Source organism: Leptosomus discolor, chromosome 9 (genome assembly GCF_034619465.1).
Source record: "Leptosomus discolor isolate bLepDis1 chromosome 9, bLepDis1.hap2, whole genome shotgun sequence".
Taxonomy (NCBI): domain Eukaryota; kingdom Metazoa; phylum Chordata; class Aves; order Leptosomiformes; family Leptosomidae; genus Leptosomus; species Leptosomus discolor.
Genome location: NC_141399.1, coordinates 20,074,343 through 20,090,715, shown reverse-complemented (window position 1 = coordinate 20,090,715; position 16,373 = coordinate 20,074,343). Strand labels below are relative to the sequence as shown.

The 16,373-nt window shown below is 41.0% G+C and overlaps 1 protein-coding gene across 1 annotated transcript in view; it reads right to left on the bottom strand.

The window, feature by feature from the left end:
- RAD54L2 (RAD54 like 2) overlaps window positions 1–16,064 on the bottom strand; it is a 44,568-nt gene extending 28,504 nt beyond the window's left edge. The window contains exons 1-2 of the mRNA XM_009958600.2: window positions 15,914–16,064; window positions 13,637–13,652 (exon numbers count right to left, since the gene is read on the bottom strand). Coding sequence (XP_009956902.1) covers window positions 13,637–13,652; window positions 15,914–16,064 — 167 coding nt within the window. The remainder of the gene's footprint in view (window positions 1–13,636; window positions 13,653–15,913) is intronic.
- Window positions 16,065–16,373: the final 309 nt, after the last annotated feature.

Genomic DNA, 16,373 nt, shown 5'->3' with positions numbered 1-16,373 from the left:
AACTGACAAGCACTGGTTCCTTCAGAAGGCTGCTAAAATTACAATTACCTCTATGGTAAAAAAAGAAGTGTGTGTGTATATGGGGAAGAGACAGGGCTCTTTAAATAAGACATTTTTCTTGCAGGGCAACAGCATCTTTTCGAATGGGGGATAGGTAGCGTACTGCAACAAACCTTGATTTACTAGCTGGTGGGTGCTACCATAAAAATAATTAAAATCCTCCCTAACTTTCTAGAAACACTTATAAAATAATAAACTGCATATACTGTGCTTCCTACTCTGAACACCCCAAAGAAGTGATCAGGCATCTAGAGTGAGAAAAAGCCACATAAACCAGAAAGCAAAAGAAATACTGACCAGTGGATGAAGCACAAAGGCAAGGAAGAACATGATGCCTCAGTTCTGCCCCAGACTCATTTTGTGACCTTGTGCAATTTTATCATCCTCTCTGGGGACAAGAACGCTATGGAGAAGTGGAACCAAGACCCTCCCTGGATCCACCAGCCAGAGCACAACCATGTTAGACCAGTGACAAATGCATTCTCAAACAAGAGATAATTTTCCCACTGGTAGACCAGACTGTGATAAACCTTGCCCCAGACTTATAACTTGACGAGCAGTGCTGTACAAGAAGGAGTTCAATTTGCACTCTTGTTCTCTTATGTTTGTACAAATGACCCCAAAATTTTTGGAAGGCCTCTAACCTTGCATTCTCCCTCCACCTACAGCCTACAGTCTCATTTCCAAAAGCATCTTCCCCTCCCCTGTCTTCCCTTTTTATACCTATTATCTAGACTCAGTTACATAAGCCACTTGTATCACCCATATTCCTCATTTATCCAAACCCATTTTGTGTCAGAATTCTTTTCTCAGTTCACTCTCACAGAATTAGCCTCTTTGTCCTGCCACCACAACCAGAAAAATAAGAAAGCAAGCTAAGGTGGATTTTTTTTTGCTAGAATCCACCTCTACCTCCCCCACTAACAGACAATAAATACTGCATGGCTTATTTCTGTAAAAACACCTCACAAAGACTACAGTGCACTGGACTCCTATAATTAACCAGAAAAACCCAGAGCTGGAACTCCTGGGGACCATTTTTGACCAGCCTATTAAGTTCACAGGATGAACTTTGGAGATATTTGCCACGTGAACAAGGTGAAAGAAGTCTAGCATCCCCAAGTACCTGACCTCAAAGTACAAGTTAAACTACAAATGTAGAAAGTTTTTCAAATCTCAACAAAGTTTTTTTTCCAACACACAACGTTCTCCCACCAGCAAGCAAACTAAGTGGCAGCCAAAACTGTAAATTCATGTTAGGGTTTCACCAGTATCTTCCATTTGATTGTGAGGGGGAAGCAGGGAGAGCCAAGTAGCCCTTAGTCTATTAGGCACTAATTAGGGGATCTGGAGCAAGCACCAACAGCTCTGCCTGGTGCCCAGACTGCTGCCCAGTCAGCAAGTCACGAAATATTTCACTGACAAAAGAAGCTCGCAAAATTCTTATTGAGTAGGATGTTGGGGGAAAGTATACACAAAAAGTTGAAGGGAGTGGGGGAGAGGACACTGGATATAAAATTATACCAATATTAACAGCTGCTTCCTTTCTTGCTAAAAATTGCTTTTGCAGCATTGCAATATGACAGCAGCAGAAACAGTAACAGCCGGACCCAGAATGTCACATCACCAGTGTCTTCAGATTTAAAAGCACAAAGAAAGAGTGAGCTTCCTTCTCACATCCCCTCCATCAAACCAACAAGCATTGCGAGATTCTGAAAATTCAACCATTTCCATCCCTGCCAGGTACAGGCAGCAAATTAAAACCTGAGCCCCTGAGCTTCGGTTCCTGATGCACTTTGCTAGTCACTAAGTAAAGTGCCTTTGCACAGGGGAGGAGAATGAATGGTCTGTAACAGGAAAGCAAGAGGGAACAGCAAACAGGGGAGGAAAAAAAAACCCCGAGCAAAAAAACCACAAAAAGCCAACCTGTGTCCTACCTGGAAACTGCTGCGACTCATCCAAGAGTAACATGCTGCTCAGTGCACTGAGGCAAGACCTCTGCCCCAACGCTCACTCACAGCCCTTCCGCTATTCTTGCTCAGGGTCTTCAGAACAAAAGTTTCCAGTCACTCCTGACAACTTATCTCTGCCTGCAGCCCAGCAAGCACTAAATCCACTCTCACTGGCTGTTCAGTTCGCAAGTGGGAAATGGCTCCTGATAAAACAGTCCAGGGTACAGGCAGGGAAACCTGCACTTAAGGTTTCTGAAAATAACTTTAGTAAATAGCTCCTAGTGCTTGAATCCACCCAGTCGGTGTGACAGTACGCATATATCCTCCCTGCATCCAGCCAAGACGGACCAGGGTCACTGTTATATAACTAGTTAAATATGCCTCGTGTTCAGCCTAAATAAAAATTGTCACTATCTCCTCCCCTGCTTGGAGAGGCAAACAACACAGCCCTGCCCGAGGTAGATGCTGCTCCACTGGAGACTGATGCCTGGAGCTGCGCTGCCCAGCTGGTTTGGCTTCAGTACACGCTCCCAATCAGTGGGAGCAACCTCAGTCATGTCTGGGAAAAGAGTTTTAAAAGAGAGAAGAGCAGCAGGAAGGCTGAGTGGGTGTGTACAGGGAGGTCTCTCTCCTCTTGAGCGGCAGAGCTGCACACCGTTCAGATCGGATTGGATCCCATTCACCCAGCCCGTGATCCAGTTCAACTAGTGGCAGAGACCAAGACTGAGAATAAAATAAAAATCCTTACATAACCATTCAGGCTCTGGCGGGGCCCCACGCAAGGGGAATCCCAACAGACAACACGACGTTCAGAGCAGGGGATACATGGGACTGTAACCCCGCTTCCAAGTTTCACACCACAGAAGGGAAAAAGGGCGGGGAATGAGCTGCAAAAAGAAGTACAGCCTTTTTGGCTTTGAAAACAATTCTGGTATCTGTGATTTTATGAAGTATTTGCATGATGTCTGCTAACTTCTAAGAAACCTGGACAAGTGAGACTGAAAACTGAGCAATTCGATGTGAGCTAGTAATCTGTTTGCACAGTAATAGGTGAAAGAGCATACCATTCGCTTCATTAAATCAGCGGCTTGTACAGCACTGGTACTCCACAAAAGGCTCTCAGTCCAGCAAATGGACTATCAATGAAATTTCCCAGCTTTTAGGAAACAACCCATCAGAACTCGCAGAGTGCAAGCTTATTCTAAGCAAGCCTTCCTCCCCATCATTCATCTGCACCAGAAGGACAGGTACACAGGAGAATAAGTAAATACAGGAAAGAATAAGCACTTTAAAGCTGTGGTTGAACCGCTAAAGGCTAACCATCGTGCCTAACCTTCTTCAGTGCTACAGAGACTGATTCCCTTTCACAGGCATACCCAATGCCAGTAACGAACAGCAAACCCAGACTGATAGACATGTAATGAAACCAGCTTGCTCCTAGCAAGCATGTGTCCATGTAATGGAGTCAGCTCTTTGCTTGAAACAACTGGCAAGTGAGAGTCGAGAAAACCAGAACAGGCACAAGAAGCCCGAAGCAGGCTGTGTCTGAACAGCCCTGGCACAGATCTTCAGGACTCCAGGACAACGAGCTGCACTCATAACAGTAAAGGTTGATCTAAAGGTCTGCAAACAGAGCAGAGCCCAGTCACCCTTTGTATGACTCCAGTCATTTTTATTAGACCTTTCATTTGAGAGGGTGGTAGCATGCAGGGAATGCTTCCTACCATCAAAATATCCTCATTGCTTCAGGGTACATCACAACTTTGAAACAAACCCAAGGTGCTATTTTTGTAATTAGAGCCATATAAATTTTACCAAAGAAAAGATGAACTGTATTAAAATTAAGAGGCTCGGTAACAAGACAGCCTTTCACCTGTGTCACAAATTCAAATAGCCTGGCTGGTAGACAAGAACATAAAGCGTTTATTTATCAAGAGTGAAAAGAGAGACAAATATATTAAGAAAAGTACACAGCCAAGGATCTTGCAGCAGGCCTTATAAGGACTTTGTAGGGTTGGAATAAATAACCAAACACGACCTCAGCATCTGACCTAACAGATTTATGAAACTGGGAAGCAAGATTTAAAGACAAGTATTTGTGTAAATACAACTGGGTACTTTCCAAAGCATGCTTATTACAGCAATCGAGCACAAGGAAAATGGAAGTTCAATACACTGCAGAAAACAGATGACCTATACCTGCCCTTCTGCACACAGCAATAAAAAGGGAATTTCATTCTTCACCTGCAAAATGGAAAGGAATTTTCTAGCTTTTCTCCTCACAACAGCCTACTGGTGAGGCCATCACTGCTAGCCATGATAAATACATATTCACACAGCCAAGAATTAGATCTGGCAGAAACAATCAGTTTATAAAATGATCTCCTCATGGAAGGTAATCTTGTTATAGATAAGCCCATTTACTGAATAGCTTTTCTGTGAGGCTAGCCTTGCCAGTAAGAAAGAATGTCCTCCCTCCCCTACGGGGTCTGAAATCTTACCTAGCTGTCATATCTCACCTACCTCATGCTCAAACCACAAGCTCTTTGCAACTATATGCCTGTGTATACATCAGAAGAGGCTTCTCAAGAAACTGTTGTCACTTGAGAGGTTCCCTTGCAAACAACATAGGAGATTATAGTGATTTTATTTTTTTTTTAAAGTTCGTATTTTCATAGAATACCAAGATAAAGGCCCTTCAGAACATGGTTTTTATTCGACTGACAGGTCTTTTCAGAAGCAATGTCAGCATCTCTGAGCACTGCAAATTCCCAAACTCACACCTAAATCTTCCTTCCCATACAAAAAGCTTGATTGTAAAGTTTTTGAGAATACCAGCTCTAGCTCTTCTATATAGCAGAGAACATTGGGGGTGGGGGGAATCAAACTAAACTCAGTTCGACTAAAAAGTTTTAACAAAATATCTTGAAACATATCACAAGTGACCCTCCTTCCCCACCCCTTCAAACTGGAATAGCTCCTTCTCCTTTTCTCCATCCTGAACCTGGTGCTCTGCAGGCTGAGCAGCTCTGGGACTGCTCAACATTGACCTGATCCAAGCCCACCAAGTGCAGTGCAGGTGAGAGGCACTGGATCCATAACGTGCCACCACGCTCTTGGTCCCTGCAAGCTAGGGTGATTCCCTGCTCTCGAATGACTGCCCTGTGTGCTGTTCACCTTCATCACCACCCTGCAGAACAGAAGAGACCTTCCTTGACCACCCTGAACTGCTCCACGCAGATATGCAGTCCCTTCCCTATCCCACAGCTTTCTCACAAAGTTATTGTTAATAAGTTATTAAACACAAACTAGGCCTGACAGCCAAATTTCACTCTTGATTATCAGCTCCTAGTCGCACATACAAGTATCACTAAGGTCACTTTCCCTATCCGGTTTTCCATGTTGTTTTAGCAACATGGAAAACATACAAGAATATCAGGTTTGAGTTGGTTATGGCATAAGATGGTGTTTATCAACCGAAAACAGTTCAGACACAATCAAACTCAAACTCCACAACACTGTTTCTTGGCAACTGAGTATTGCTGAGTTTTGAGAATAATTTGCTTTTTCAAACAAACACTGCACCGTAAATAAAAACTCTTTTTGAGTAAGATCTAAACCAACCATGGAAAACCAGAGTCTTTCCATTGGCTTTAGTGAGTTTTGGACTGAACTGTTAAGGCATAAAGTTTGATCGACCTGTTTTTTCTCATTTTATTTGTATTCATACAAATCTTGGTTTATTTTCTTTCCCATACTTACCCAAATCATAACTGGGGGTGAGGGGAAGTTGTACATAATGTAACATATGATCCCACAAAATACAGGTAGTGATGAAACTCAGTGCCTTCTGCAAATGCTTTTCAGACTGTCACTGTGGCAAAATGTGACACTGCTTCAGACTTCAGCCCCAGGCTTTCAAAGGTGTTTGAATGTATTGAAGAAAACAAGCTGTTAGTAGACAAGATTTAATGATTTTAAAGTCAAAGGATTTATACCATAGGTATTTACCATCATCTTAATCAAAGCTAAATCCTTTGAGTTACAATCACAGCTATATTCAAGAAACTGATTGTCATCTCTTCCTATAACTTGCTCCATTTCTGCTGCTGAAGATGACACAATGTATTTGTGCACCACCAAAGAGTGATTTTGTACAACTTTAATTTCATTCCAGTTTTCATTTAAGTGCAAATTTGACATAAATCACAAGCTGTAAGTACACAAAAGTGCCATTTTAAAATTGCTTCTAATAGTTCAAGTGTTTAAATATTTTAGCTAGGTGAAGATTATCTACAGATGTTTTAATTGCAAAATTTGTTTTGGCAGAGATTTAAACTAGAAGTTTCTGTTCACCTAGCCCAAAAAGATTTTACCTTGTAGCTTTCTCCTGTCTCAATCCTATTTGCATATTTGCAAGTAAAAATAATGTCTTCCGACTCCTACTTAGAATTTTTTTGAGACTAAGTCAGTGAACTGCATGTTGAAGAAAATGCGAGTAAGACATTTTCAACATCTGTAGTACAAACTCCTGTTATTAAAATAAAAAACAGGTATTGCATCAAAAAAACTTTGATCCAAACATGATGAGCCAGACACTTCTGAAAGTTCAGTGTTGCAGTTTTCTATAAAGCCTAAGCAGGAAATTAAAACAACAAACAAAGCAAATAACTGTGATGTGATACTGTGTTTTAAAATCTGAAGAATACTTCTAATCTAACTAAAACAGTTCCCTCTCCTTCCAAACTTGCTGCTGCTTCTTGGCTAAAAATATTATACTTGCACAACATATAGCCACACGCACATTTCATTTAACCAGTCATTAAAACAAGCACAATACCAGACGTTAAGGAAAAATTAAAATAAGGACCCCTTGCATAGTTTAAACTCAAATGCAAAACAGAGAAGTGTTTCACATAATATATTTGAAAATAAAAGGGGTGCTGCTTAAAATGTAAAGCAGAGGATTTTCACTTTTGCTTCATTACATTCATCAGGCGACCTTGGCAAAGTCACTTTGCCACTCCTTACCTGTTCGAGGGAAAATACTACATTACAAATTTGCTAATTAGTTTCCTTGTGATTTCATCACGGTTTCAGAAGTTGCAGGTGATGGAGTACGGTATCTATTAGCAATGACTAGGTGCAGGACGAAGCTGACTATGGAAAATGTACATGGGGAAAAAGGTACCAAACGTGACAGAGAAGTAAGTGCGACTGTCCTTAGAGATACTCTGGCTGCTTTGTGAAAAGAGAAAAGCAAGTTTTTGGCCAATAAAGCACAACCCCCACATCTTGCAAGGCCTATCAGAAAAGCAGGAAGTAACAAGATACTTCTCCTCTCCATGGAAGACTTGGAGCAATAACCAGCTAATAACCACTCACTCATTGACCCTGCTCCCTGTGCATTCATGCTACTCTCACGTTTGTGGCAGCTTTAAGAAAAGAGAGCATGTAGCCACAGGTAAAAAAACATTTGAAAAAATCCATATACATATAGAGAGATCTGAATGCAGAGCCATGGATGTGGGCTGTTCTTGAACTGCATAGAAGGATTTCTATTTTGTATTCCATCATACACAATAGATCAAAGGGAAGGAGGAAGGAAAGAAGGGAAAAAAGCGTAGCTAGTTCTAATACCACATCATTTCATGAGATCAGCCAGTCCCTTGCCTAATCAGCGGGTCTGAGGGAAGCAAAGCTCTGGCATCATCACCTCCTTTTAAAGTAGTAAAGCAAGTCATTACTCCAGGTTACATAACACTTAGACTATTCCAGACCTTGTGCCACCCTCTCAGAAAGGAAGCCACTGTCAGAGAGCCTGGAGGGGGGCAAAGGAGTCAGGATTGTTTTCGTCTGCAGCTTCACCCTGCTTGGGGTAAGTAGAGGAGACCGGGAAACAGTCCCCACTTTCAGACAGAGCAGGCAGACAGCGAAAGGCACAGAGTCTGACCTGCAACATCGTCAGTCTGTAATTCCCTGTGAAGGGGGCTGGGGGGACAGCACTTGTCAGGATCTCATCCTTCCTTCCCACAGCAGCCATCACCCCTCACCCTGCTGAGAATAACCTAGTTCACAGGGTTAGTTAAAATGCTGGAATCAGTCAATAAAACCTCCCAAAACCCCAGGCACCACTCCTCCCACAGTCCTCTCCGTTCCTGTTACCTTCCCCTACTCCTCCCAGATCTACGGGCAAACAGCCTGTAGACAAGGGACTTCCACCTGCCTCTATCGCCCTCCAAAAACTGAAACTGCCCCGACGTAAACAAAATGCCTGACAAGGCAATCCACAGCTTCAGGTTCAGCAGAAAGGGAGCTAACAAAGCGTACAGTACTGGCTGTTCCCAGCAAAACACCCAAGAGGATTTTTTTTTTTTTTAACGTCACTATTTAATGAGTCCAGTAAAGCCACTCCAAGTGAGCTGGATCCCTGCTACAGGGTCTGCAGGGGCATTAGCAGCTCCCATACAATATGTTGGGTATGTAGACACTTCCTAGCTGGGCAGGTCCAAACCCCTCAGACTGCACACAGAAACACCATTTGTTCTGAAAGACAGACTGTATTACAGCGATACTGCCAGAATAAAAATAATGGGTAAAATATGCAGCCTCCTGTAACAAAGCAAAGTTCCCACAGAAATCAGTGGGGGCTGTTGCCTGCATGAGAAGCAAACCTTCTTCCCTGTAATTTCAACGTAACCTTCCTGCATTACTCAGTAACCACGATTGCTAAAACTGCAAACACTAGTATGCAGTCTCTTTTCACCTTTGATACTAACTATATATTTTGTATTTTTTTCAGCTGGACTGCGGAAACATAGAAGACAGCCAGCTCCCAACTTTCTGGGGTCTTAGGAAACGAACACAAGTCTTGAACACAAGATTTGCAGAGGCAGAAAGCGTATGCTTAACAGACACAAAGCAACTTCAGAGATGCTCTTGCCCCTTTCACAAACTCTGAAAACAATAAAAAACCCTCAACTTAATTATAGTAAGATACCTGAGAAATGCATCTGATTATCTACAGTCAGACACATGTTTGCTGATGGAGTTATCCACAACCAGCTGACTTGACGTTGAGCCCCACAGTCTGCACCTCTATGATAAAGCACATTTAAACATTCTGATCCATAAGGATCATTTTCTCAGGTAATGCAGTTTCAATTAACAATTTGATAAAGTTTAAACACATGTCAATATGCAGGATATTAATTCACAAGTAAATTCTTTCATATGTAGTGATTACCTTTGTACCTGTGTGATACCATACATGCCATCCTCTTTACATGCAATCATTGGTTTGGGAGACAGCCTACAAGAAATCACTACAAGCATTAAAATCTAGCTGGTTGTTTAAGGACAGCAAAGTGCACAGTGGTATGTGGAAGTTCAGGTTTGGCTTACCAGCCTTACAAAGATCAGGGTCATTGCAGAGGCAAAAAACTTACTGTTGAGAAGAGGTTTGCTTCCCCCAGGATAGCCCTTCTAGCTTTCTTAGAAATAATACTGGTGGACTCTAGGAGCTGTACTCAGCGGCATGAAACCAAAATTAAAAAAAAACCAAAACAAAACAAACAAAACAAACCAAAAACCCCAAAACCCAAAACAAGATAGGAAAGTCCATAAAGAAGGAAAAAATGTAAAGATGTCAATCACCACTCTTCCCTTGCCCCAAGAAATACACCTTGTGCTCTGCAAACAGCAACTTGCAGATTAAATTATAGGACTATTACTTACGGGCACCCACAGAATACAGCAGAGCTTAAAATTAAAGGAACTCTCATGATCATCTTCAGCGCTATTCTAGATTTAGGGAAGTGCTGACTTTTGTTTCTTTCCACACCTTTTTCTCCAACTCATCCGTTTTCAACCAATAAAAAGAGCCTCATCTCCACTCTGAGCTTACTCCAACAGGCCTGCACCTTTCCTTAGCCCCTGCCACCATCCCCAAGCTAAACAACAAGGAAAAGATATCAAAGTACATGTATCACCAGTTTGAGGCAGAAAGCAAGAAGCAATCAAGTTCACTGTGCCCGTATACTGCAGCAGATTGAAGCATTTCATTAAAGGGTTCCTCAAAGAGCAGGCATAGTCTCTGAGGCTGCCTCAACCTTGGGATGCTCAATACCACCCGAAAACACAGCTGTGAAAAGCTGCTTTCTAAAAGGAGTTGAGAGATTAAAGAAATAAGCATGTATTTGCTCCTCCCCTTCTTAAGGAATGCATCTCATTTTCTAGTAGATAGGGAGGACAACTTAAAACCAGTTTCCTAAGAGAAAATGGTGTGCAGTCTGGTCAAAAGTAGAAGGCAAAAAGATTTCAGGTTGCTGGGACTAATCTTCATCTACCAATACAAACAGGACCATCCAACTCAAGTAAAAAGTGCAGGTAAATTACTTTCTAACAGAACCCCACCGCACCCCTTCTTTTTTCTCCCAGCAGTATGGGCCTTTTAAAATCTGGATATAAAATGATACAGAATAGGATACCATTTAGCAGGGTATTATTCAGGAAACTGTCTCCACACTCTCAGTTTCATACAGGCAAGTATAACATGACCTAGTTTATAAGAATAACTTCAGATGAAAAGCAAAAACTCCTGTCTATGAGAAGGAGGAGACCACTAAATGAACAGATTTGTACCAAAGACTTTCCTTCTTTCCCCTGTAAGGACAGAAATTTGCTTTATTCCAAACCTCACACATCCAGCTGGGGACTCCCACACATACACCCCACAGTTTTGTTTTGTTCCAGCACTTTGCTGGGGAGAAAAGATGTAACACTTTGGGGTGGGAAGCACATGAATAACACTATCTCCCAAAATGAGCAGCATCTTCCTGCACCTCAAGGATGCATTCATGTATCATTCAAAAAAAATATTAACCCACACTTCCACATGACTTTAAAAATAGATTTCCAAAATAATTTCAGCTTTAATAACTACAGGTGCTAATGAACTTTCTAGTAAGTATGGTGTTAACTACTGATTTTTCCCATCAGGTTAGACAAGGAAATTATCCAAGCAGCTACAAATTTATTTCACTTTCAATATAATTGCACCCCTTGCTGCATGCACCACGATGATGAGCCACAAAGAGCCACAAAGGAACATCACATTAAACAAAAGCCATTCTTGCTATAATTTCGTGCCAACATTTTTTTTCCCAAACACCAAGTGAAAATTGTACGCAGAGCTGAGCCAGCAGTATCCATTTAAATAAACAGGCTTTCATCTAGCAACAGTTGAAGGAAAGCAAAGATCTTTTCAAACCTGACTCAACAGTGGCTGTCATCTGAAGTCAAGTGCTCCTGCCTTGGTATCTTGGGAAACTCAAAACTGTGAGTACCAAGTGGCACACAAGTTTAAACAAAAAGCAGACATTGAAATATATTTTGGATCATGCTCTAGAAACAAGAGGTAACTCTGTCTGGTCTGTCATGATACTATCCAATGTCATAGACAGGGATGAGCACAGCTTTAAGAGGCTAGGGTGAGGAAAAGGGTCTCTCTTTCCCCTGACTAACCTCCTAGGCCAATCCTTCAGAGGTTCTAAGACTTGGCCCTGGTACCTTCACCCTACTAAGAAGCTGCAGTGCAAAAGAGCACAGGCACCCGTGTGTCCTCCACTTTCCTGGGACTTCCGACTCTGTACCACCGACACAACTGTGCTCCTCATTCACTCCTCTTTAAGGGTCCGTATATCCACAGAAACCCCACACAAAGCAGTTTTGCTTTGTCCCAGCACTTTGTCAGGGAGGATAAGGAACAGTATGAGTCTGAGGTGGGAAGAGGGAGCACATACTGCTTCCATCTTCTCCTGTTCTCTGCTAGTCAAAGAGAGATTCCATGGAGCTAGCACACCCCGAGCCCTGTGGAAAGAAAGAGAGGATGGGAAAGAAGAACACAGGCAAAGTGGACAACACAGGGCAGAAGACAAGGCCAATTACGTGGAGATTGTCACATCACAACAGTAGCATCTAATACACTATTATTTGGAGTTGCCTAGTATATCTGTACATTAGGAATTGCAGTACTACCATGGTACTGGAAAATTGTCCACTGCTATAGCCCAAAAGCACTGATCCCAATCCCTTCTGCAGTACTGCACACCCTGTAATACGAACACAACTAGTAGCCTTTGAGAACAGTGTCTGAATGCCTGTGCTCATTAAGGCATCTGCCAGAGAACTGAAACAACCAGCTCTTTACACTTTCACCCCTCAACTACACTTAAAAAGAAAAAAAGTGTTTAACCCATATACTCAGAGTTAAGAAAACAAGCAACTTGTGATCACTATTAATAGCAGAATTACAGCAATATGTATGAGTAAGAGATAATGAATTCCAGAGACTTCAATCAGAATAATCCGAAGACATTCAGAAAGTGGAAAAACAGAGCACTACAGTGGGATTCATTCAAACACTCAATAGCCTTCCTTGGGAAAGCTCTGAGGTACGAACAGTCCCTGCATTTGGAATGACTTGTAAAATCCATACTGGAGGTTTGTTTCCTCTTTGCTCAAATTAGCTTTTATTCCTATGGAATTCTACACAGTCCCAAGCAACTACCAGGATCAGACAAGAAGTGCAGGACTTGAAACAGCCCTTTATCTCTGCAGTCATCAGTACATCACAGTTCTAGTGAAAAGGGTTTAGGGAGTTAACAAAGAAAGTTCTTAGCAGTCACGCACTAATATCACAAAATAAAACATGATAAAAAAAGTGCTGCTACCCACAAGTGATGAGAAAACAGATGCAGTGGGTAGGGATGACAAGGCTGGAAAAGCAGTGGAAGCCTCTGGCTAGGATTGAAGCACGCTGCTAGGATGGGTGTGCAGTCTGGCAGCCATTGGGAAGCAGTTATATGTCCAGGTATATGTCCTGGAAGAAGTGCTCTAGAAAAAAAAAGACTAACGCTCTGAGTGCACCTACATATGATGCTAAGGTTCATTAACTGACCACCACCAAAGAAATGTACAAAGGATGTAAGCTAGGTGGTTATTAACTCCCACTGGTTCAGAAATATTCAGAAAACTAACCTTCTGTGCTCTTTTTCTTCCTTGAGGGCAGGAGGAGGTTTAAGAACTGCTTTCATCAAGATTGAAAGTTTGTACCATAGAAGTCCAAACTAAAGTAAATTCTAGACCATCTATGGGACAGCCTATACTAAATGCAAACAAAATCTTGAGCAGAAATGAGGAAAAACTGCACCAAAACTGAAGATACCACTCTTAATTACCAGAATGTAAAAAGAACTCAAAGAAAATTCTGAAACTGAAACCACCGCAAGTACTCATTCCACACACAACATATATCAAAAAGGCAAAAAGATGTTAAACGTGCAAAGCACAAGCCACTGCTAAGTCTGAGACTATACTATCCACCATCAACAGGTGTGGATAACATTACGTTAACCCTGGAAGGTTCTTAAGTAATTTGAGTCACCATCAAAACATGGAAAACCTATGTTCCTTAAACAAAGACACTATTTTGCAAGCAAGCAGTAGAAATGTTAGTTTTATAATTGTTATAATGACTATTATTTAAAACAAGTAATCAGTTTCAGTTTGGAGAAAACATATATGCAGCCTGTCGCCCTTCCAAGGAAATAACTGTGAAAGACCAATAACCTTCTAAACCTTGTAGTGATAGAAAAATGCAAGAGCCCAATCTCAAGAGAAGGATCCTTGCAGGATCCCCAATAGAACATCTACAGAACAACCACAATACCAGAAGGGGAGCAGAACAGCACAGTTGGGAACAGGGAGAACAAAGTTTTAAAAGAAATTATTGAAATTAAGCTTTTAAAAAGCTTCATAGTATAAACATTAGAGCAGTTCCTTCCTTCTTGTGAATAAAAGTAACTGTCTGTTCCTAAGCTGATTTTTACAAACAAGGGTCATCTACAAAGAGACAGGACTATAAACATCAGATGGGCAAAATAAAATGATCCTCTTAAATTCTGAAGTTAGCTATACTTCATAGGCCAAATAGGAGGAGACTGGTTTTATATTAGATCTAAGGTAATACAGATATCAAATGACATTTCTCAGGCAGTATGTAGCTGTGAAGAAATATCAGAAAAAGCAGAGTGGACACCTTCACAGAAAACAATAATTATACAGCTAAGCACACAGAAAGCATCCTGATATTCTGACAGACAGAATTAAAGCTGAAACAATCGGAAACCTCAGAGGCAATCTAGCTTTGCTCAGATTGTGCAAGAAAGAGCTTTTCCTGTACCTTATGAACAATTATAAAAACATTTTATCTTAGTTATATGTAAATTGTCTTTTTACTCTTCTTCATTATTTCCTACATTCGTTAAAATTTATTTTTAATTAGTTACTAAAGAAATATAAAGCATAAACATGTTTCTAGTGATTTAAGATGAAAATAAGCAGCTGTCATTAACAGTTAGCCATGTTCTGATATACCTACATTGATTTTGTTTGCTTTGGAAGGAATAATCCTGAAAAACAATTATGAGTATTCAGCCTCAATAATACAGAAGTAGCTGGTAAAATACATAGGTCTATGACAAAATAACCATGGGGAATGAGCCACTTGGACACAACATACAGCCACTCCTCTCTGTTAATAAAAGTGTCTACAACATCATGCTTCCTATGGCTCTGCTGGGTGCAGGTTCCCATGAACAAAGTGACAAGGTCTCCACCAGTCTCTTTGAGACAAAGTAATCTGTGGCCCTATAACTCTCTCCTGGGAACTCCCTTGTTTCTTACCTGAACTATCACTTCCATTTCTGCTACTTTCTCAGTAGAAAAAGCCATCACGTGAAAAAAACCAAAGGAATAACATTCATTTGTGTAAATATTTTATAAGCATTTTAAATCAACACAGCGCATGGCTGAAAGAAAAAAAGCCAAACCACCAACACTTGAGGACAACAATGTACTTTGAAACCAAAAATACTTTAGTAACTAGAAGGGGAGAGAAGTAGTATCTGTCTTTAACACATTCTACACTAAGAAAAGGAAGACTATTCTCAGTAGGTTTAAGTAGGTGCATTCAAAACTGCACACCCTTTGAAATTCCTAAAAATCACAATTTTAAAGGAAGCAAATACAGCATCCCCTTAGGCTTGGGCTGTAGTTTTGTGATACAAGCAGCTTGGTGGTAAATACAGTGCAGGGAATTCCCACCTGAGCCATACATTTCTGTCTATGTGCCCTAGAAAATCAACCCTTCTGCTGGACCAACAAACATATTTCTAGGATCATGCCACGAACCAGAACAGTTACCTAATCTTGCTTAAATGTAACTGCACAGCGCAGGTCCACAAACAGCTATATTGGTCCTAACCGAATAGGAGAGTGGGGCAGTTATAACTAGGTGAGGATAGAAGGTGACAACTTAGTCAGCACTGCCACCTTTTATATTGTAAAACAAACAGAAATAAATCCAATCTTTACGCTGTCAGAAAACAACATTTTCCAGCTGTTTAAGATGATTATTGTAAGTGAGCAATAATTGCCCATAGCATCCATTAAATTGTTCACCTATGGGCCAGCCAGTGATGTAAACATATTTAATTTAACCACATCCTTTTAATAATACAAGTAATTGTAAATTGATTTATTTACTTATTTATATAATTGCTTCCCCAGAATCTCTAGCTATTTAAAAAATTCTGTCCTTCTTAAAATTTATGCTTGTGTCTTGTTTTCATGATGGAAAATTTTTTTGGTCAAAAGTCCAAATTTAACCTACACTAAATCCCTATTTTAAACTAAACACTCACATAAGCACTTCTCCCTGCAAAGCGCTGGACAAATCCTAACCCCTATGCTATCTACCAAGGTGTCACTCATGCAAATTAGTAACGCCAGTTTTGTATAACAAATGTATGCAGAGATTGACAACCCCCTTCACTTACCACTCTCATCAAGTAAGTCCTCCTCGTCATCCCCGTCATTGTCCTCTTCCATCGCCTCCTCCTCATCTTCCTCCTCTTCCTCTTCCATATCCTCCTGCTCCAAGTCCGGGTCCAGGTCCGGATCACTCCCTGAGATTGACTCGTCTGACATGATTCCCAGTAGTGCTCCTTGTGCATTACCTGCTCATGTTCTACCGTGAGGCAGCCCTGCAAGAAAAGAAAAGAGCTACATAAGGAGTCCAGTAAATTCCAACCTTTGAGCCTCAAGGCTCAAAATCATAGCAGGATTACTGCATATAAAAACACAAATCTGCCATTACTCTTTTAAATAACAGTTATATCAGACTATGCACAAAATCCTGTGTAGAAAATGGATGTCATAAGCAATGTAGCATAGTGATATAGGCCCAGCATTGTAGAATCAATATCAGAACCAATATATTAACTAATCACTCAAAAA